This window comes from Pomacea canaliculata, linkage group LG9, assembly GCF_003073045.1.
Source record: "Pomacea canaliculata isolate SZHN2017 linkage group LG9, ASM307304v1, whole genome shotgun sequence".
Classification (NCBI taxonomy): Eukaryota; Metazoa; Mollusca; class Gastropoda; order Architaenioglossa; family Ampullariidae; genus Pomacea; species Pomacea canaliculata.
In genome coordinates, this window is record NC_037598.1 from 24,398,464 (window position 1) to 24,421,142 (window position 22,679).

Below are 22,679 nucleotides of genomic sequence, written 5' to 3' on the forward strand. Positions count from 1 at the left end.
GCCCAGTTCCGCAGAAGAATGCCCAGAGGAAGAGAAGGATGCTGGGAAAAGTGAGAAAAAACTGGCCAATCACATCAGCTCCGGTATGGAAGAAGCTTGTCCCTCAAAGAAGGACAAGGACCACCCCAAAATGGACAGGCTGTATAAAACCCCAGTCGAGGTACCGAAACGCAGGAGCCATTCTCTGGAGCTAGGTGTCATCAAACGACAAGACCAGCAACCGTCCAAACCTGTGGAAGCGTTTCCCAAAGGCCGGCCGCCCCCGCCACCAGAAAAGCAGTTTTCGCAATGGTCAGTGAAGAACCAGGATGTTAAGCCTTTGCGAGCGGACCACAACGAATATCATCTCAACTCTCTCCGACCTCAGATCATATTAAGCGACACCCCATCGAGAACTCAAACGCCACGGAAGAAGTTTCCGCCGGCTTCCGTGCCTCTAGAGAGAAGGGGTGCCCCTCCTGACCAGTCCATCCAGACTGATGAGCCTTTCATCAGTGGGCGAACATTCCCCCCTTACTGGGGAAGCTTCTGGTACCCTCCGCCACCCAGTCACCCACCCGGGCCTTGGTACATGAATCATCAGCCACCCTGGGAGCAACCTGGCTCTCAGCCTCAGACATCTACCTCTCTGTGGACACCAGTACTTCCTTTCACCTTTCCCATCCCAAACAATGTTGGCACCACGAACTCATCGCCGGAGAAAGAAGAGAGATCTTTCATTGGTATACTTTGTTTCATGGCATTCAATTTATGCCTTAATACTTACTGTATTTCTATTAAACAAATTGCTGGGGAAGGGGGCTTTTCTCAGTTGAACAGTTATCGTTACACTTCCCCATAGACGCTCTTTATTAAGTATGAACATATCACCTTAGCAATATAGAGCCTTCTAATTTGTACGCATATTCAGTACGGTTTGCTTGGCGTAGAGATGAGGTTTTCTGCGATACTTATAAACGAATCCAAAATTGACTTTGCGCAGTTTCTCGTGGACATTTGTTGGTACTAACATACTACTGTACGTCACTGCGCAGATTGGTGACATCAGCAGCTGACAGTGCGGTGTGCTCTATCTGAAGAGATTACCTGTGATGACGTAACGATGACGTTCTTGCCGGGTTGGCATGAGCTACCCGCATATTGCAAAATTAAAGTTCGCAAGTCTAGGATAGCGTTCTCGACTCTAGCTTTCTTCTGCCGCCTAGCTGCATTGAAGAATTTAAACGTCAGTTGGCTTGCAGAATTTTTCAGGCGTTTGTGCTTCTGAAAACCGTGGCAATGCGAGACTAGTTATCGTACTGGTTAAGCAGTGTTCTGAAACATACGTTTCGCTCCATTGATCACAGTCAGCTGACAAGACTTTGACAGAACATTATGATAATGTCATCTTCATGCCTACTATTTCTCTAAAATAAGCTTAGAGAATGGAAAGTGACACAACCAACTATACTGTTCCTCGATTTGTTTATTTATTTAATTCATTCAAGACAGAAGCTTCTGTTTTGTAATAAGCTTCCAGTACAACGCTTATTTCTTTGCACCAGACAAAATGAACTCCCCAGTAACATCAGACTGTTGAGAAAAGGTTAAAAGTCAGAAGTAACAGTCGGTCCTCCCCATTTTAAAGGCGTAACAGAAATGGTCACTACAAGGAATGGGTCTCTGTTGTGCAGGTTCAGTTAAGAGCCCAGAGTCTGGCAGGAAGGTTATACAGCGAAAGGAAGTAAGCATCTGGCGGAAAGACAGAGAGGGAAACATTACGACGGAAATGGAGGAAGTGAAGACGGAGGGCACCTTAAAGGTATACGCTCAACTGATTGATTGATTTTGTGTGTGTGAATGTGGTTTCACCTGTAGCACAACCTACGTAGTCACGACAAAAGCTAGAGAGAAACCCATCTTTATTTCTGTTGTGCAATGCTTTTAGTTTTAAAAGCACAATTTATAACTTGGATTGGTTAGTCAGTCTCTATTTTGTTGTTTACATTTGATATGAACAGTATGAACCAACAGTTTTCTTTGGGTTTTTAGCAGCAAGATGAAACTATCGAAGAGGTCATAGAACATAAACCCCCCAAAAAAGAGAGAAAAAGCAGGAGCCCTTCCCCGGTAGTGGGAGTTATCGACTTCTACAACCTAGAAAACATCAGCGATGAAAACGCCTCTAATGTTACAGTGACAAGCTCTGACGAGGAAGACGAAATTATTGAAGGTCATTCAGGAATTCTCTCTCTCTTATATATATATTAGACACACAGGCTGACAACACGTATATATATATATATAAATGCAATATATGTAAATATGCACACTAGAACAAACAGTCCTACTGTACTCCAACTCATGTTGATAGTAATTTTAATAAGGAACACGCAAGCAAAGGAAATAGAAAGCGCAAATTCATAAATGACGTATCTTTCAAGTATCTTCAGAAATCTAAGGAAAACACTTGCTTATCGAATTAGTTGTTATGATATTAAATTTTCTTTTGGAGTCACCCAGTTATTTAGCTATTGAATTCAGCTTATCATTTAACTCTTTTAAAAGTATTTAAAAGTACAAAGTTAATTTTTTTTCTCGTGGATATGCACATATGCTGTTGTCACCTGACGCATACATTCGCTGTTTTTACTTCAACTAGGTTCCTAGAACCCAATGTTACACAGATGGATGGTTATTTTATTGTCATTGAGGAATATCTTTAGACGAATAAACTAAAACATCTGCAACTTTATCTTTAATTGTTCTGTGCTCTGTTTCTTTGTTACCTGTAGAATAAACCAATCTTCGAGATAAGACATCAATTCAGATTTATAAATTATTAGAGCAGTGCATACATATACACACACACAGGTATAAGGAACCAATATTTCTGCTTTAGAGTAGCTAACAAATATTTATTTAATTTTTGACGAGGGGAAGGAGAAGTGGAGTTCTAAACGCCACCTGTCAACTAACCAAGCAAACTCCCTGTGCAGATGAGATCAGCAAACTCCTCAAGAAAGTACGAGAAAAGAGAAAGGAATTAAGATCACGCAGAGAATCAAAATCGCCCCCCAAATCCAGAAAATCGATTAATCTTAAAAAGTCTCTAAAGAAGGCGAGCCGGAGCGTTGAGCCCATAAACGACGAGAACGAATCACCAGACGAAGACGATGAAGAAGATGAAGAAGAGTATACGGTATCGCCGAAGGAGGAAAAACGTCCCTTGCGGAAGCGGTTTCGTGAGTGCAAGTGCCCACCACAGCCAACGACCAGCAGATGTCAGCAAGAACAACAACAGCTGCCGGAACGCGAAATGGTGGACTTTGCGGGGGTGCAGCAGCTGCATGAACAGCTGGAGGAAGAGCGTGCCATTGCTGACGACTTGCGCTTGCGTCTTCTGGACCTGAGTGCGCAGGCGGCCGAGATGGACGGCGCGAACAAAACGCTGGTCGAGGAGATCAACAGTCTGCACAAGTCAGTCGCAAGTCTAAACTTCTGACATTTTTCTTGTCATCCCTTCCAATTCTTACTGGATGATTATTTTGTAGAATTTTATCTCAGTTTCCAGAGGTTAACGACACATTTAAGTAAAAACGACTATCAATTGAAACATCTTCGAACTCATACCCTAATGAGAACTTTTCGGACTATCTTTTATGACAGTGAAAGTGAGGTTTTGGCGTATTTTTAAAAGGCAGTTTTGAAAGGCTTGTATCTTATGAACAGTGGTACTCACAAAGTAATTGTAATCTTATATTGAGCTAAAGCTGTCCCTTTGATCCCAGGTAGGTCTTTAAGCTTGTGTTGCGTCAGCCACGAGGAACAAATGGAAAAACCGTGTTGTGACGTTTTTCAGAGGAATGGAGCAAATGCTGATGTCCAAGACGAAGCTGGAGAATAGCCTGATGAATCTTAAGCAGGAGATGAAGATGCAAAGGTGTCAACAATGCGGGCAGAGTCTGTCTGTGTGTCAGTGTCAGTCTGTGTCTGTCGTCTGCGAAGAACCGTACGTTTTTAACTTTTATTCGGCTGACATTAAACAGCTTTTCCTTCGTTGCATTCCATATTGATCTGTGCAAATAAATCTCGTTCGGCCTTTAAAATTTAAGTAGATCTTCCGAGTTATTGTTTGTTTGTCCGTACAATCTTCTCACCCCGGAAGTAATTTTAAAATCGGGAAAAAAGTTTTGATAAACGCAATGTTTTGCAACTCCTTTGCTCGCGTCTCGAAGAACGGCTGCTTTTTATTCGTTTTTCAGGATCTTCCGAAAGAAAGCTAGTCCTCTGTATTGTCCCAGTGCGATTCTGTGTCAGTAGACTTGGTGACTGTCGTTAGTAACCTTGAATTATACTAACAACTAAAAAGACCGTGATAGCTTATCCTTCATGATGACGATGATGATGATGATGATTGATGATGATGGATGGATGATGGAGGGATGAATGGATGATGATTGATGATTGGTGGATTGATTGATTGATTGATTGATGATGATGATGATGATGATGATGATGATGATTAGGGTGATGATGCTGCAGGCAAAGCGAGGAGCGAAAACAGATGCATCACAAATTGCGGAACCTGCGCAGCGAGAGCGAAGCCCTCGATAACAAGTGGGACAAACTGGAGATGGAGATTCAGCTTCTGCAGCACGAGCGCGAAGAGGTGGAAAAGGAACGGCAGGCGGTGATGCACAGCAAGAAGGCACTGAGCCAGCAGCAGCACCGCCTTGAACGAGGAGCGCGCGGCACTGCAGCAGGAGATGCAGAAGATCGAGACCGATCGGCTCGCGCTGGACCTGCGTGCCGATGGCCTCCGGCGACTTCGGCGAGAGCTGAAGCATCGAGAGAAGACGCTGGAGAAGGTGAACAACATGCAGTTCTTATGGGGAAACCAGTTGGAGTACCGTGAGAACGAGGTGCAGCGGCAGATAGACAGCGACGCCGCACACGAGTTGGAGAGAGAGCAGGAAGACTTGGATCCAAGGCATTATCGAAGTCGGTCCTGGATACGAGGTCACAGGTAAATTTTTTATGACAGACTGTGCGGGCTCCTATTTCTTTGGTGGCTGAGGGGGTCCTTCATAAAGTCAACGTACAATTTCCTGTCAGAAATATATTTAGGGGACCACGGACAAAGTCATCACTACACCAGTTGGATTTTTTTTTCCTTCTGCGCTTTTCATTTCTTTTTTCTTTGTCTTTTTAATAATCATTTTTTTCTATTTGTTATTGATTTTTTTATTTCTTTCTCTCCCTTTCTTAATCTTTCATCTTGCTATTTTCCATTTTCACTTCTTTTTATGTATCATTCCTTTCCTTTCTGGTTTTTTTTCTGATAGTTCTGACAGTTTTGGTAATGATGAGTGCGATGATGATTACAAAGACAAAAGGATCGTCGCAGTAATGAGTTTCCTTTTCTTTTCCTTTATTTCAAATCCATACGCGGCACGTCAAAGCTCGCGGAAGCATAATATAAGACCTTCAAAAGGTCGGAGCAGGTCGTATCCAGACTTTGGCCCACGCTCACATCCAGATGACTGTCGTCCCAGCACGCCGCAGATTGTACACGCCAGCTGCTGCAGATTCATGGGGAGGTCACCTGAAGGATACGATGACGTTGTAATGGAGGTCGAAAGCAAGGAACTGTTGTTCAGCGACCGAGAGGAGGCTGAGGTTAGAGACGAGAGGCATCGTGAACGTCAGAGATGTCGACCAAAAAATAGACACGCACGATCTCAAAGTAGAAGGTTAGGGCTGTCTGCTTCTGTCGCTAAACATACTTCTCTTTCTTTGTCTTAGTCTTTGTGTGTGTGTGTGTGCGGTTGTTAGTGAGCTCAACCGTGGTAGGCCAAATAGTTCTTGACCTGACAAACCTGAATGTAGGTCCGTGGCTATAACCTCCCCTTGTATTTGGTTTCTTATACCTCTGTATGTATATGCACGGCTTCAAAAAAAAATAAATAATAATAATAACAACTACAACTGCTTGTCGACGGAGGAAGGAGGTGTTAGAGGCAGTTCTCTTCCCGACTTAGCTCTTTAATGACGGTTGTGCACCTCTCCTCTTCCTCGGTGGCTTTTCTTTCCAACCCCAGGGGTCAGGTACTCGATGGAATACTCTGCCAACTTAAAGAAGTTAGCTGCTTCACAAAGTTATAGGTCATCTCTAACCCCTCTGGAATCCATTTTCCCAATGGCCACTATAATCATTGTGTGACTGACAAAGTTACCCCAAGACAAATGCAAAGTGAAAGAGAGGGTTATTTTTTAATCATTCTTACATTTTTTTATGATTGAAGTCCCGTGAATAGAAATTACGACAAAGTCAGTAGGAGTCGTGCAGAGCTCGTGCATGAGTCACGAAGGTCCCGTCCTTACCACCAAGATAAGCGACCTCGGCTTGCGACTTGCATAAGCAGCACAGAAGTTCAGTTCGAGGCGGCCACAAACGAACCGCTCGAGGACCTGGACGAATCACCAGACAACGGCAGCTTGGAGAGCCCTCCAAAGGTCAAGAACAAGACAGGAGGATATCAAATGCCACTGCTGACTCAGCTCATGGAGAAAGTGAAGCAGGTAACCTTCATACGAATTCCTGATTTTTTTCAGTCGAGCTAAGTAAAGATACTTAAGTCAGAAAGCTACTTTTCAATCCGGAAGTACTAAAATACTTAATATTTCAGTAGGGTCTAAGAGTTTGCTGTTGACGAACAGCGCAACCTATTTTCCTTTTTTTCTTTACTTGAAAACTGTCCAGGGAAGTAACTGATGAATCTAGAAGTGGAATAAATTCTCTGTAAGTTCTGAACATTAACATTTAGTAGCTCTTTTGGTTTCGACCACACGCGCACACTTTTCGATAACATGAGAAATTATACTTGCCAGCTACTTGAACCAGATTATTTATTGTAAGGTGAAAACATGATGCTAACGGTTCATTTTCATTTTAATAAATCTGATCTAAATCACTTGATGATGATGCTGATGATGAGAAGGAGGAGGAGGAAGAGGATTGGTTGATTGATGATTGGCGATGATTGACTGATTGTTGATTGATGATTAAATGATGATTGATTGATGATTCTTTCAGCTTGAAGAAGAACGCATGCACCTGCTCATGGAATCAGACCAACTGAAGAGGGTAGTCACTGCAACGGAACAGGTAAACGACAAACAGGGTAGACATTCTGCCTTGGTGAGTTTGGAATACAAAATGCGACACTAACTTGTGAGTTGAGGTAGACAGTAAGTCTGAGATTGGAATTTGTCAAAGCTGCGAGTTCACTTTTAAAATGTATATCTACAAAACAGTCAAAGAAATAAATGTAACCCCTTTGTAGGTTCTTACCAGTAAATTAGGCATTTCTCATGTATTGAACATTTCTGCATTGATGATTTTTTTTATTATACTCTATATTCTACATTTCTGTAGGTTTGCGTGAGTATATCAAACGGCTACAGTTAGCTATAGCTGCTGGTTCTTCTCAGCACGCCTATGGAACACCCCCATTCTGATACCTTGAACTTCTGTGCAATCGGGGCCTGCTAACCACAGATCGCAGACAAAGTCGTCTAGCCCTTTGCATAACCTTGTAGGGTTGGTGGGGCTTTGGTTTCTAACAGGCAGAACGGGATGTTGTGACGCACACACAAGTACACGCGTCCAAATGAACAAGCACACGCTTGCAATTACAAATACATAGGCATGCACTTGAACGCGCGCATATGCACACACGGCCGTCGTACAAACATCCACAAGCACTCCGACATGCGCGCACAATAAGCTTTGTGGTGACCTTTCCTTGAGAATTGGACTGAACCAGCAGCGACCTTTGACCAATGCTACTGGTCAAGGCCGTATGTGACCGGGTCACGACGTGCGTGGGAGACCAAGTAAAGTAGAGGAATGGGGTGGAGATTTTGAATGGTTCAATCATTCATTGCATCCTGAAACTGGTAAGGCGTTTGTCGTTATCAGTCGTAGGGGAGATCTCATGGCGTGCAGTCGTGGGAAACTAACGCCAGCAGAACCGGTCTTCCACCCGCCTGAAAAGGTCCCCTAACCTGTCCACTCCCTTACGTTAGTCACCCAGCTTTTCTTCCATTTACCTCACGTTGACCGCCTCTAACGCAACCTTGGCGGACCGTCTGCGGCAAAGTTTCATGTCAGATGACTTCAGTATCTGCTGCTAGATGGTAGCAAGCAACGGTTCCTCGGGACCCATTAGACAGGCGATTAGGCTACATGCAAAGTTGTTCGTCTTTTGCTGCCTGTAGGAGATCCGGAGAAGTCTCTCGAAGCATTTCATCTCGAATGCAAGGATACGTCACTATTGTTATGCGAGTAAGGTCCACGTCTCGCAGCCCTACAGCATGATTGGCACGATAGACGTGTAGAGCCTGAATTTAGTGTTGCAGAAGCCAAACTTTTATTAAGTCTGGCCATCGCCACTGTGGCTGCTATGATGCTGAGACGCGCATGTCCTCCGCACCGTCTCTGGAAAGGGTTGCGACCAGGTACTTAAAGGACTTCAACTTTCTTAGTTGTACCCTGTTCATTCAGATCTTTGCCTTACTATGATGATGTTGACCATGAACCTGGTCTTCTCCGTGATGATTTCCATTCCGTACGCACTCCCGCTGGTAGTGATTTTTGTCGATGAGGGCTTGTAACTCGTTGTTGCTGTGACATGAGATCCTGTCGCCATCATAGTGGAGGTTACTAAGTAGTCACCCCTGATCTGCACGGAGGTGTGATGATCCAGGTAGAGGAGGTGTACTCAGGAAAGCTTCATCCTTGTAGTACACCCATCTACCAGTAGAAAAGAGCTTACCCCCTTAGCTACTGAAGAGTACTTTGGAAGGCTCGCTGGGTAGGAAATATGTAGTGGAGGCTGGAGGTTTCTGGAGCACTTCTTGAGATTTGTTGATACACAGGTCCGAACCTTTAGTCAATCAAGCCGCCAAGTGTCTCTTGAACATTGTGCTAAGATTGCTTTGAGGAGAAGGTGCCTGACATTGTACCATCACACACTTTATGGGGGAATAAATAAGCTACCAGCTTCCTTTGGCATGAAAGTCCTTTCTGTTGTATTGAATTGCGTGACTAGGTCACCCTTGCGTCACCAGTTCATGTTGGTTACATAAAGAAAACAGACAAAGTGTCTTCACAGCTTAACGATATTGTCTTAGACTTAAAGGATGTATTTTGTCTCGAGTATTGTTACATTTACGTGGCTGGGGCATCTGGTAGTGTAATGATTAAATCACTCGCTTGTGACAACTCTAGTGAGAGGTTTAGGGTTCAGATCTTGTCTCGGGACACTTTATGTACGTGACACCTGTTTGCAGGGTGGTGTGAGGGTTTTCTCTGGATACTTAGAATTCCTCTTCCTCCCCCTCCCTCAAAATCATCTCAACGTAGAAACACGTGTACATTCCTACTAAATCAGCCTATCAAACCAATTTACCTGGCTGTCTCATTTTTATTTGCGATAGCTATGTATATCCTTAGACATAATAAATGGTTATAATCAAATGACAAAGAAACACAAACAGAAGAAATTTTGACAAGCTTTCAACCTTGACCCCAGCCCAACTCTCATTCTCTTTCATTACTTTCTACCTGTCGTCTAATAGTATATTTCTATCAGTAATAAGTAAAAGTATAACAAAGGAAGGATGCTTTGAATGTAATGTAAAATATGCAAATTGTTAACCTCTGCATAAATGCTTCTTTCTTTCGTCAACATGTTTTCTTTCCTCCCTTTACTACATTTCCTCGTCATATTCATTGAGGGAATCCTCATACGTCAGCAATTTTTATCGCTTCATTAAATGCATCTCGAATCTTAGTATCCTGTACTCGAGATTTTTTCCCGTTCTCTAGCGTCGGAAAGGTCCCGAGGACAACAAGGTCTCCATGGGTCTACGTACAAACAGTTTGAAGGGCTGGAGCAACTCAAGAAACTACCTCGAGCTCTCATCTTTAGCCTACGCTCAAGAGAACCCCCAAGGATACCGCAAGGTGACGGGGGCTGAGCCTGTCCCCAATCCCTATATGGAGAAATGCAAGCGCGTAGTGGGGAGTGATGATGATGGTGATGATTTTGCTGCTGATGCTGATATTGATGATGATGATGATGGTGGAGGCGAGGATGATCATTCGAAACTTCATTTAGGTGCCCAAGCAATGTTTACGAAGAATGAGGCTTACTTTCGCTATCCCTCTTACGCAGTCGGCAGACCACCGCCGGCGCAAATCTCTCGGGGGTCATTGGAGGGTCATCACGAGTTAGCGGGAAAAGGACGTGATAACGCAAGAGACCTACACATTTATTATCATGGATATTTGCAGTCAGCTAAGAAGAAGGTGGTAGATAAGAAAACTACTCCTCCCAAGATTATGCCAGACTTGCCTGAGAAATTCCAGAGAAACAAATTGGTTGAGAAGGGGGAAACAACTTTAAAAGTAAACTCTTCCGGTTTACCTGTGATGGATAGACCCAATCAGTCACCCAGTGACGCCATCATGTCAATTCAGCACAATTCAGACTGTCCCTCGCAGGCACAGCAAGTGTCAGGGACAAAATTCTGCTGTAAATGTCCTCCAATGGAAAAACATCGACACATCCATCCCGACCCAAGATGCACATGTGCTCACCACTCTCACCACGCTCACCATCATCTGAGCTATGTTGCTGCTTCACACCAATGTATGCATCACCGTGAAGGAAGACAAGAACAACCTGTCAGGAATCAGCTATCCCCGCAACCGAGCCCATCTTTGTCCGAGAGGGCGCCTCTGACCGATTCAGACGTCAGCCAGATGCCCGTCGCACAGTCTGCTGCGCCTGAGCAGAACGCGCCATTCGTAGCGTACGCGTATGACAAGACAACAACACGGTCTCCTTCCAGGTCGTACGCTCGCGAGACGACTGGCATCGACGTGGCCATCCCGCAGCCCACAGAGAGAAATAATTCCAAGATCTTGCAGTCAGAGGCGGAGACGACTAATTTCGGCACCGAAACCAACTGCTGCCAGGTACTTGGGCACCTCCTGTTGGAGAGGGAGACTTCGCGGGTCTCAGCCAATCTGGAACAGCTGCACCGCCTGCACCAAAAGAAAACAGCAAAAATGCGCCAGCAGATTCAGCAGCTTAAGGTGGGTCCATCTACATTTAATCTGATAAATGGTAACAAAATTGAGTCTGTTATATCTTGTGTGTCATATAAAAAAACACACAAAGAAAGCGGTGATTGTGAAGAATGCATTGTCAAAATTAAAGGCGAATCGCATTTGTTTTTTGTTTTTGTTTTTGTTTTGTTTTTATTTATTATTTTGGTGAGGGGCTTTAGTTTGAATGTTGTGGTTGTTTTTCATCTTCGTTCTCCATCTCTTCACGTTTTCTCTAATTCTGTCGCTAAATAGCATTCTCTCTCTCTTCATCTTTGCGTGTGTATGTGTGTGTGCGTACGTACGTGCGTGTGTGTGTGTTTGTATGTGTCTATCTATATATGTATGTGTGTGTATGCCTGTGTGTATGTTTGTTCGTGTGTGTGTGTATGTGTTTGTTTGCTTGTTTTTATTTATAAAGGATGAAGAGGGTTGTGGGTCCGGAGAAGAACGCTCCGTTTGTAATGACGATCCACCCTGAGCGTCCGACGATTGTTCATCTTTCTATTCTTCTTACATTCTTTCTTTTGTGTCATTCTTTCTCTTTCACCTTTTTTTTTTTTTTTTTTTTTTTTTTTTTGATTCATCACACTTATATAAGCTCTTGAAATTGTTTGTTTCTTTCTTTATTGTCTCTTTATGTCTTTGCTTTTTATTTCAGTTACTGATGAAATAATCGATTCATTCTTTTATATCTTCATTTATGTTTTTAGGAGAGGACTTTTTAATAACTTATTTAAAGGCCCTCTGTCATGACCTCTCGCCTGTTTTAACTCTTTTGTTGTTCAATGATGGTGTTCTTGGCGACTGCACACAAGTAAAACGATGCACTTAGTTTCCCTGTGTTTGCTGGGCTAGGCGCGACAGAAGCAGCTTCTGCAAAAAATGAAGGAAGGTTGCATGAAGTTGATGTCCAAAGAGCTGAGGGGTCGAGACGACCAGCTTGCGGAAGAACGTCATTCTCAGGACCAGCTCAAACAAGCCGTGAGACATCTGGCCTCGCAGGAAGCTTCCATTGGACTATAGTCGCGATAGCACTTGAAAATTTGAATGCAGTAGCCAACGTTACAGCTCCGTATCGTACGATAGCTGGCCCCTGGATTTAACTTTCCAAGTGCTATCGTGACAATAGTCCAAGTGGGGTTGTCTGCATACGAGGCCCGGCCTTTGTTTATTTATTTATTTTTTTACGTTTTAGTCTAAAACTTCCAACAACCATTAATACTTCTTCAACCACAGACCATAATACCATTCTCCAACACATTATCATGCCGTCCCACCAAAACTATTCCCGATATCCCATTACACATGCCATCGCATTCGACTCCCTGTATCACAGATGCATGCCATTATACAGTCACGCTTCAGGTGAATTCATCTTTCGTTCGCTTTCTACGAGCAGGTGGTAGAGTTACAGAAGCAGTTGAGCGACATGGAGCGAGAGCTGATCAAGGCAACTTTCGCCAAAAGCTCCTTGCTAAAGTGAGTCAAAGACCAACCCGATTGTTCTGAGTTATAAACAGATTCTGGTAGGTGGAAATAGTATAAATATTTCAGAGCCTGGAACACAGTGGATTACTTATTATCTAATTTCAAAGTTGGCGACTTGCACCTGTAGTCAGTAAGTCCTGCAAAATCTCGCTCCCGCGCGGGAATAACATACGACGTCGCAACCGGTGTGGCAAGTGTGAAACTCCGTTTTCTAGCATTGAAAGTATTAAACCTTACATGTTTAAAACTAAGAATTGTTAAAGTTCGAAACCCTAAACACAGTATGCTCAGGCAGCAGAAGACGAAGAACGACTTCACAATACGACATAATAAATTTTGCAAGCTGCAAGCCACCGTAATTTATGCTTGTCTGTTTACCTAAGCATTGTCACAAAAGCCTCAAGTTGAAAATTTACCACTGGGACCGATTTGCACGTTTATATGGACGTAGTTGATCTTCGCAAAGCAAGGATCGGTATAAGCAATGTCTTAAATTTCAAGAAAGATTCGTCGAAATACCGAATTTGAATTTAAAGGCAACACAGTTGAGAGCAGAGCACAGTCCAGGCACTGAAGAAGTGAAGGCGACAGCAGTCAGTGACACGTAGGGAGTAAGATGGAGGTTTATTTTAGGTCAAACTGACTTAAAAATTATGTGGTCCCTTAAAAGTTCGTTTGTCTGTACAGTAATAGTTCGTTGTTTCTTATTCTGCAAGGGAGGCAAACTCGGGGCGAGAACACTTTGCTGAACAAATGAAGAAAATGCGACAGACTGCGACGAGTGTAAAAAATGAAAAACAGGTTGCATACACATTATTACCTTTATTTGTGGTTTTTCGATGCTCTTCCATTTGTTTTCCTTCTTTACTAATTTCTTTCTTTTGTTACATCCTTTTTTTCTATAATTTCTTTTTTCCATTTAATCTTTCTGGCATTTATTCATTTTATCTTACATTCTTTCATTCTTCTTAATTTTACTATATTTCGTTCTTTATTTCTTCTGCTTTTAACATTTTTATCTTCAATGGTGTTTTTCTGGTTGGCAGCAGTGCTGGCGGCGTGGTCAACGATGCTGTTGCTGATGATGATTAGATAACGACGTTTATAACTGATGTAAATACGATATATTTTTAAATATGTAATCACAGATCTTATCATCTTATACTAATTATGTTAAGGATTCTTATTCGCAGAATTTGCTGAAAAAGCTGAGCACTGCGTTACAAGAGAACGCCTCATTAAAGGCCCAGGTAATGCGAGAGCTACATTGGGTTTTTTTTTCATAGATTTTAAAAGTTTGTACAATGACTGATCACCACCATTGTTTTGAACGTATATTTTGAACTAATTTGCAAAGTAGACTAGATAAGCGGCACCTTCTGCATCTGATGGAGTTTTTGTAGGTCGCGTCCTATTTATAGTTCATCGGTGTTTTTCATACTACAAAAATTATCCATGCGACTTATTTGACGGTTTTTGTATGTGTGTGAAATCGCTTTTATTCATGAGTTTGAATGCTCGATACAGCTGGACGAAGCTAAGAAGGGATCCCAGCTGTTCGAAGGTCAGGCCGTTCGACTGAGGAAGAAGCTAAACACATACCGAGACCTGGCCGAGCTGTGCCACAACAAATACAAGTCCCAAAAGGTGTGTACCACCCTTCACCCTCCATCGTTTTGATAGGTTGTTCGATATCAGGTGGTCATTTATCAGAACTAAAATATTTACCTATTGTAACATTGTCATTTCAGTAAGTCATAGCTGCTGAGTTAATAATAATTAGAAGCTGTGGCTATTAAAACCTCTGCGATACTAGAATGGCACCAAAGTGGAAATCTCATGCAAGAACAATACTCATTTCTGGAATTTTTTCCTTGCACACGAAAAGGTGAAAGAACTTGTTGAAAAAAATCAGTCATACAGCTGAATGAAGTATGGCCATGAATATCTGGATTTCTCTGGGTTATGTCTTTAAAGGTGATGTCCAGCACAGTCCTCCTGAGTTAGCTATCCCTGTAATGATATGTTTAACATCGAAATAACCATTCGAGGAAAATCAAAGCAACTTACTAGAGACATTCAAAGGTTTTAATCTGCCATAGTTTCTGCTGAATACGGATATCTATTATATTTACAAATACATTAAAATGCGTAATCTATAAAGTTTAAATAAAAGCAACCACCATTTGATAGCCCACAGCAAGGATTTGGGGTTGGAAACAACGATAGGAATTTTGAAGGCACGTTCTTGTAAACACGAAACGAAGAACTAAAGATCAACCCTTTTGCTGTAAGCAACTGACCTTTACGAGGAAAATGGATGAAAATGAATCGTTCAATTTTCTTCCTTTCAGGAGCAAACAGAACAAGTTTACAAGGAGCTGGATGTCGTCAGCAAGAGGAAAGCTCGTTTATGAGTGCCCAATTATTGCCCTTTACTCGTTTAGAATTGAATTCTGATTGTGTTCATTTCTTTACAGTGTATACTCGCCTGTTGTTTTAGTCATTGTTTATGTAGCTCTTCCTTTCTATTGTGCTGGTTTGTTGTTATTTACTATCTTAACATATAAACCCTTTTCTCGCGTATTGCTGTTAACCGTTATTTGTTTATTGCGTCAGGGTCTTAACCCTGAGAGATGCATTCAGATGTTTCCTTTGATCAAAGTCTTCTGACAAATCTTTTCATTGGAAAAAATTGCTAAATTTTCCCTCAGAATGACTTCAAAAGTAATAAAAACATTACAAAGATCATTATCATTTCAAACTAGTAAGAGCAGATTCTAGTTCATAAGCTGAGGAGCGTGATAAATGTGTAGGGTGTAGTCATGTCAGAGATTTTACGCACATTTGAGGTTTGGTATAATTCACTATCGTGATTTCAAATATGAAAAAGATTTTGCTCTGCGATAAGCAAAAAATTTCCCTATTTCCAGAAGAAATGTCCTTCAGTCAGAATGTTGATCGGCTGTTTGGACTTGAAATGTTTTGTACTTAAAATCATTATTTTTCCATGATCTATTTTTTAAATTTCCTGTATGGATACTTCTTTGTTGTAGATGTTTATTGGTGACATGATATTATACTATCACCATTCAACTCAGCACGTGAGCGACGAAATTAATAATTAGTGTGACGTCACACGTAGCAACAAGGAGCGAGTGACGTCAGCTGTCGGTCTGAAAACGTTGCTAAACAACAAGATTAGAAATCATGACGTCATTGCTTTGTCAGCCTAGCACAGCCTTTGACCACCAGCACAGCAACGTTGGTGGACTATGACGTTAGTAGCTTGAATATTGTCAGTCGTCACAAAGTATGGTGATGAAAACCTGAGGAGGGCTATCAGAGAGACTCCTACAAACAATATTTTTATGGCAGAAAAAACATGACAATGGTGAGAGAGAAAAGGGGAGACAAGTGGTATCGTGTAAAGAAAGTTGAAGAACTCTATGTAATAATTGATGAACCCTGAACTTTCTATCTGTGCCATTTAACACTGGAACGAGACAGGTTCTGCTATTGCTGTTAGCCTGAAAGAAAGGGTAATTACAGACGAGATCATTGTAGTTGGAGCCGACAGCACAGCTGTGAACACTGGGCACCGCGGTGGAGTAATACATCTGTTAGAGCTTCACACTGGTTGCCCTTTGCAGTGGTTCTTTTGTTCTTTTCACTTGAGCGAGCTTTCATTCCGCCAGCTCTGCAAAACACTCATTGGTCCAACTGAAGAATCCACACTGTGGAAAGGACCAATTGGAAATGCATTGGCTAATTGTGCGTCATTGCCACTTTCTGTAGAAGGATTTCCACTCATTGTCGACGGCGATTCTCTTCCAGAAATCGAAGTCAGCGAACTTAGTAATAACCAAGTCTACCTGTACAAAATGATCACAGCTATTAGAGGTGGAAGCATCAGTGACGATTTACTGCAGGAAAAGCCTTGGCCCATGTCGATGGCCAGATGGCTCACAACTGTTAGCAGGATGTGTTGGTTGTATGTGGCAACAGTGCAACCAAGTAACGAACTGTTCCCTGACACACTTCATTGTCTGCTTGCTATGGACCTACATGTTTTAGCATCAAGCGTTGCCCAAGATGCACTGAGGAACCAAAGCACTTGCTTCAACAAATTAAGCAACAGAGTTTGTTATCATCGGTCTAACATGGGTTGCAGTGGAATGGAACGCATAATGGGGCCATCAGGAAAATGTTCTCTGTTTCTTTGGAGGTGACGATGAAGTCCATAGGAAGACAGCATGTAGACATAATAAAGACCATTCGCCAACCAGGCTGGTGAGTCTCAACAGCAAGTCAGAGAATTTCGACCTCCCAAGCTGAAAAGAGAGTTCTCAACCATTCCAAGACTAACTTGCCGTTAATGGAGAAACTCACACTGGAACCACCTTTCACAAAGGACCTCTCAGATGAACTCCAGCAGCTAGTTACTCAGCCCTTCATTAGTCCGATATCTTCCCCCTTTCAGGGAGTCAAACGCTTGTGTCGGGAACAGTAAGGCATCAAGATTAGTCTATGGGATGGATGTAAGAGATGGTTTCATTCGAACAGTCATCGTCAAGAGACTTTAAGCCGTCATTTCATACTAAGCAAAATTATCGTTTACCACGTGACTAGAAAGGAAGACCTTGCCTGCACTGCTTATAATTATTGTCGGACAGTGCGAATATTATCAGAAAGTGATCTTTTCTTGCAGTTATTAAATATAGAACTTTTGACAAAAAAGGAAACATTAATTAAAAAAAAAATATGTTTGTATTTTTTGTGGCAAAAAAAGGGAGGTCTTCTGCTCATTGCAGATTTCTTTGAACTCACCATAGTAAGTTTTATAAAACCTCGAACGTGCCTGTTCATCCGTTACAATTCATTAGAGGACGCTACACCCTGGAATACAAGAATGAAACGACTATATTCCTTTTCCCGAAGAAGCACTTTACAGCAAAGAGAAGCACCTGTCATATTACGGGAAATGGTTACTTGTAATAACTGTGCGCGTTTCTGCCGCTTTTGTTTTGTCAACTTAAAAATGTTGTTCTAAATTGCTGATAACAGGTTGTTGGGCAGCGAAGGAACGGTAGGTCACCTCAAAAAGCATCTGCGGGTGGCACGGCATCGTGCTCGTAAACGAAAGCGTGAAGTTGAAGGTCTAAAGGTGGAGAGAGATAACATCAAGTCAGAACTTCAACAGGTGAGGTGCTTTTCTCACAATTGACTTTTCTTGGCCGTCAACTTTTGTCTTACCCAAGTGTAAGGGGAGAATGCTTCTGATTTAGAGTCGTAAAGGGGTGGGAAGTTGAAACGTTTAATAGTTCTGCTGTTTGGTTTTGTTTTGTTTTTTTGTTTTGTTTTTTGTTACTAACAGGAGATCGAGGCCTCAGCCCGCTTGGAAAAAGAAAAGAAAGAGACGGAGGAGAAACTTAAAGCTGAGACACTTAGGTCAGTCAATGTATGCTTGTCATTAATGATTGATGATGATAATGACGATGACGAAAAGACTTACGATGAGTGAACAAAAGTATAAGGACAAATTTATTACCATACAAATTATGCGAAATACGTCTACCTCTCATAAGAAGCCCAATTTTTGGTCGCATAGTCTTTGGTGTTTCCCCGACGACAGCTGGCTGGCAGTCCCGACGTTCAGTTGTTGCTGACTGGCCCCTTGAGTCAAACGTCTATAACCTGAATTTCTTCCGCGTCTTTGCACTCCTGCCTCAATTCTCGGTCTCGAAAAAAAGTCTCTTAGCGATGAAGAAGTTGTGTCGGCTGTTGATCAAGTATCTGTTCGCATCTACTTCGGGCAAAATGTCTTGCATTCTTCAGCTAATCATCAACTAGCCAGCTGATTGCACCTCACCTGAACATTGCCTCAGTTAACGAAGGGATGAGAGACCGTCTTTCCCTCCCTCCCCCCTGACCAGTTGCAGCAAACCCTCGAATGTTTTTTTTTCCTTTGTCCGGAAGTCAGGTGTAACCGTCGAGACGGTTCATCTGCCACAGACGTCTTTCACACCTACCAAGTGGTCTGTGGCTGGAGAAGCATAACTATATAAAGATGTCCTTTAGTAGCACAAGTTTATGTGAAAGACTTTATTTTTGTTAAAATTTCGAGAACATTTTAATACCGCCATGACATGTGTGTATAAGGTTTTAATACAGCTGTGACCTGTGTGTCTGAGCACGAACTTGTATTACTGGATTGCTGGCAGACGATTTTTTCCAGTTAGCTACTAAAACGAGGCAATTGTGTACAAAGTTTTCTGTTTAGTCACATTCAGTGTTTAGGCTCTCCAAGACTAACAGTGGAGAACTTTGCATGAGGCTAAGCGTTGGTCTCGACAGACAGCAGTCCACCTATTCACGTCCGTGGTCTGAGGTTTTAATACTGTTATGACCTGTGTGTCTGAGGTTTAAAGACTACTATGACCTGTGTGTCTGAGGTTTAAAGACTACTATGACCTGTGTGTCTGCAGGTACCAGCAGTTGCTACGGGAGGTGCAAAGTCAGCGGCAGCGTCTGAGCTGCGTGGCCACAAAGATGCAGGTATGCACGTCTTCTCGTCACCATCACCGTATCACGTGCAGTGGCGTAGGAACCTGAGGGGAGGGGCAAGGGTGGCAGCCGAACATCTTCCCACGCCACTGACGTGTATAACTCTGTCCTTCCCTTCATCTCTGTTTATCTATTTGCCTGTCTATATTTCTACCTCGGGGGAAATAGAAGCTCTTGACAAAGTTCTTTTATATAGTGTTTATCCATCTAAAGAGCAGTTCTTAAAGTTAAATTTGTTTGTGTGTGAGAAAGAAAGAAAGAACCTTTCGTAAGGCAAATTCCTTTTTAGATCCTGTCTTTTTGGCGCGTTAATTTGTCATAAAAGAAGTTGTTTCCCTTAACAAAACGTGATTGCAATACGTATCGTTTACCAGTAATACAAAATTAAGTTTCTGATGATCAAGGAAGAGTAGTCGTCTTGGAAACACACGCACGCACGCACGCACGCACGCACGCACGCACGACATATCGCTCTTCGATCGCCAGACCACGGTTCCGAACGTGCTCCGAACCTTTGAAGTGTGTATGGCGGGGGAGACACTGTCGGCCCCAAGCACAGGTAGCTGTCACGACCGTTCTATCTTCTTGTGTTTAGGCGCTGGATCCAAGCATCCTGCAGAGGCAGATGGAGATACGATTCAGTGCAGAGATGAGCCTCGTTCTGAAGCAAGTAACGAGTTTCCTGGAGCAGAGTGCTGCCTCCAGTGAGGCCGCCGCATTGGCTGATCAGGAGAGACAATTCAGAAATCGCGCCCATGAGAACACCATTTCGGTAGGCTCCCTTAATCTTAAAAATCGCATAAACAAATTGGTAGACAGTTGATATAAATAACAATTATTTCTGCAAATCAACCGTCACAATAAATGAAACTATTTTATTCCTCTTATGAATTGTGGGAGAAACGAAAAAAACTCTACAAAATAAATAGTCAAAGCAGTTAGTAATTAAGAATTCATCTAAATCAGGGGTGGGCAATGTTCGGCCCGCAGACGCCCTTGGACCGGCCGTCTGCCTACTTGTCAAGTATACTTGTTTTCATAATTTGTTTTCTTATTTAGGTTACTTTATCAAATACGAGTTAGAAATTGGCAGTCCATGGCATGCTAACACAAAGTACAAAAATAACAAATCGCAAAGCTGCGAGTTCATACAGTTTCACTTTTTACATTATATTCGGTAAGTGAACATCGCAAATGTACGCATTTCTTTCGTCCCATTTTCACTGGGTTTGTTGTGTAGTCATGGCGTGGTGGTGTTTGTTTGTTTGCTTTTTGATATGTTACCGGCCCGCCGCGTAGTTTGTAGACCGGTCTGCAAACAGAAAACTTTTCCCACCCCTGTTCTAAATCACATTTGCACACTTACCACCTACTGCATATTCGTATTTCATCTTTATTCTTCTAGGAAGTAGTTGTTCTATTTAAAAATAAAATGAACAAGAGCAACAAGTAATTGCGAGATTAACGAAGAAAAAAGAGTAGCCCCTCTCGAAACATGGACCGTATGTTGAATGGTTTGCTGGTAGTGCCATGACCCTTTGATATCCAGCAAGTCGAGGATGGACTGCGCCGAAGTTCTTGATTTCAGCAGCATAATTACCATACAGTTCACTTACTTCCATTTTCTTAAATCAATTCTAGTAGTTGACGCCAGCAGTCCATGTTATACACGGTCCCTGCACAGAGTTTATGATAGCATCATTTAAGAACGGGATATAGTGATAAAGAAGGATTACAAACAGCAGTCTCTTGGACTCTGCTGTTTCTCTAGACATTCATACGGAAGTACGAGCACCTGATGGCCTTGAAAGAGGCGGCGGAGATGGAGGCCTTCCTGCTGAACGAACTCAGCAAGAGCCACAGGAACCGAGGTGCTGGTTCCTGGCCAGAGACAACTGCCTTCGTGGATTTACTGGACATTCGCCGAGAACCGTGTCCTCCAGCTTGGTTAGGGCCAGACATAGCTAGTCCTAGTCAAGTGCCTTGGCTGGACGATGGCCTCACCAGCACCAGTCCACCCTTGTTCAGGTCTTTTCCAAATACCACTGCTGCCCATATGACATGCCCCCAGCCGAGAATGAACATCGTCATGAGCAGCCCACAAAGAGATTGGCTCAGGCAGAACCCACAAAATAGCGCTAGATTTCCAATCAGGCAGCAGCAGAACACTTGGACCTCACAGGACCGAAATCGGGACTGGACCTCCCCTGAGGAAGGTTGGGATAGGTGGCCCTCTACTGACCGAGGTCAAAACACCTTGATTTCCCCTGACAGAGGTCTGGGCATCCGGACCACTCCTGACCGAGATCGAGATAGCTGGGTCTACCGTGACCAATATTTGATCCCTTTCCAATCGGTTACAGATCCTCTTGCAGGGCAACCTAAGTTGCCGAGCAACACATCCGAGAAAGAGGTGCTAACTGATAGGCAGAGTAGTGAGGACAAGGGGAGTATTGACATAGGAAGCTCCAGCGAACTGTCAACTCGTGTGAATCCTAGCGACACTTTGCGCAGCAGTACACTGACTCCTCTTGACAGGCACAGCGCAAAGCTGTTAGACAATGTGACTGTCACTACCAGGGGCATACAGGAAGTTCACGCTGAAAAAAGCAGTCTGTTGGTATCGTCCGAAAAGTTCTCTTTTCACGCCACCCCCATTCTCGTGGACCAGACCGAACGCAAATCCTTAGCCGCCGATTCTGGCTTGGGTCATGGGTCCTCAAAGGGAGGGGTCTTTCCCAGCACCCATAGTTTCTCTAATACCACATCGGAAGTCAGGTCACCCTCCTTACGTACGAGCACGGGGTATTCCGAAAAAGCGCGCATGCATGGTACCGCTGTTGACTCCTCCAGCCGAGAGGAATGCGACTCTGTGAGATCCTCGCCGGTGGATGGTTTTCTGCCCGCCAAATACCTGACCAGACAGCCCACCCCAACTGAAGAAGACTCCCGTTCCGAATGAAACTCAGTGGAAACAGGGGAACATGCTACTTCCAGACCCATTCTTCCTCCACGCCATCCGCACATGCACCCGTGAAGGCCGTGGATATAAAACTGATCGCTAGAGAAATCAAAGCGATACGACAGGCTTGTCCATACATTTCTTGTTTCACACCCAAATTCTTCAGCAGTGTCCTAGCTCATTAACCTACTTTGTCATTTACTATTGTTGATCTGTAACACATCAGTTTGGCAGCGTATCATCTCTAATCTGTCCCGACGCTACATTTTTTGGGGGAGGAGGGAATTCAGTTGAACAGAATGTTTCTTCTGATGTCTTTATCGGGTGCAATGTTTAAAATATCGAGCAAGCATCTGCCCCCCCCCCCAAATCCCTATTCATATCTTGCCGCCTCTGGTCTGCAGCTAAATAAATCTTCTTATTTCATTGATTGAGGTGTGTCTGACAATCACGTGCGCAAATCTACGAGCCGGGTCACTGAGTGCACCTTTGCAT

At 43.1% G+C, this 22,679-nt stretch overlaps 1 protein-coding gene across 1 annotated transcript; it reads left to right on the forward strand.

Moving 5' to 3' along the window:
* The first annotated feature begins 4,599 nt into the window (after nt 1-4,599).
* Nucleotides 4,600-22,614, forward strand: LOC112571763. Its single transcript, XM_025251036.1, has 16 exons — nt 4,600-5,008; nt 5,445-5,735; nt 6,288-6,564; nt 7,079-7,150; nt 9,878-11,152; nt 12,023-12,148; nt 12,567-12,646; nt 13,372-13,456; nt 13,849-13,905; nt 14,183-14,302; nt 15,010-15,056; nt 17,723-17,858; nt 18,033-18,106; nt 19,144-19,213; nt 19,818-19,994; nt 20,994-22,614. Exons 1-16 carry the CDS (start codon nt 4,749-4,751, stop codon nt 22,182-22,184), a joined length of 4,338 nt encoding a protein of 1,445 aa, XP_025106821.1. The 5' UTR covers nt 4,600-4,748; the 3' UTR covers nt 22,185-22,614.
* The last annotated feature ends 65 nt before the right edge of the window (nt 22,615-22,679 follow it).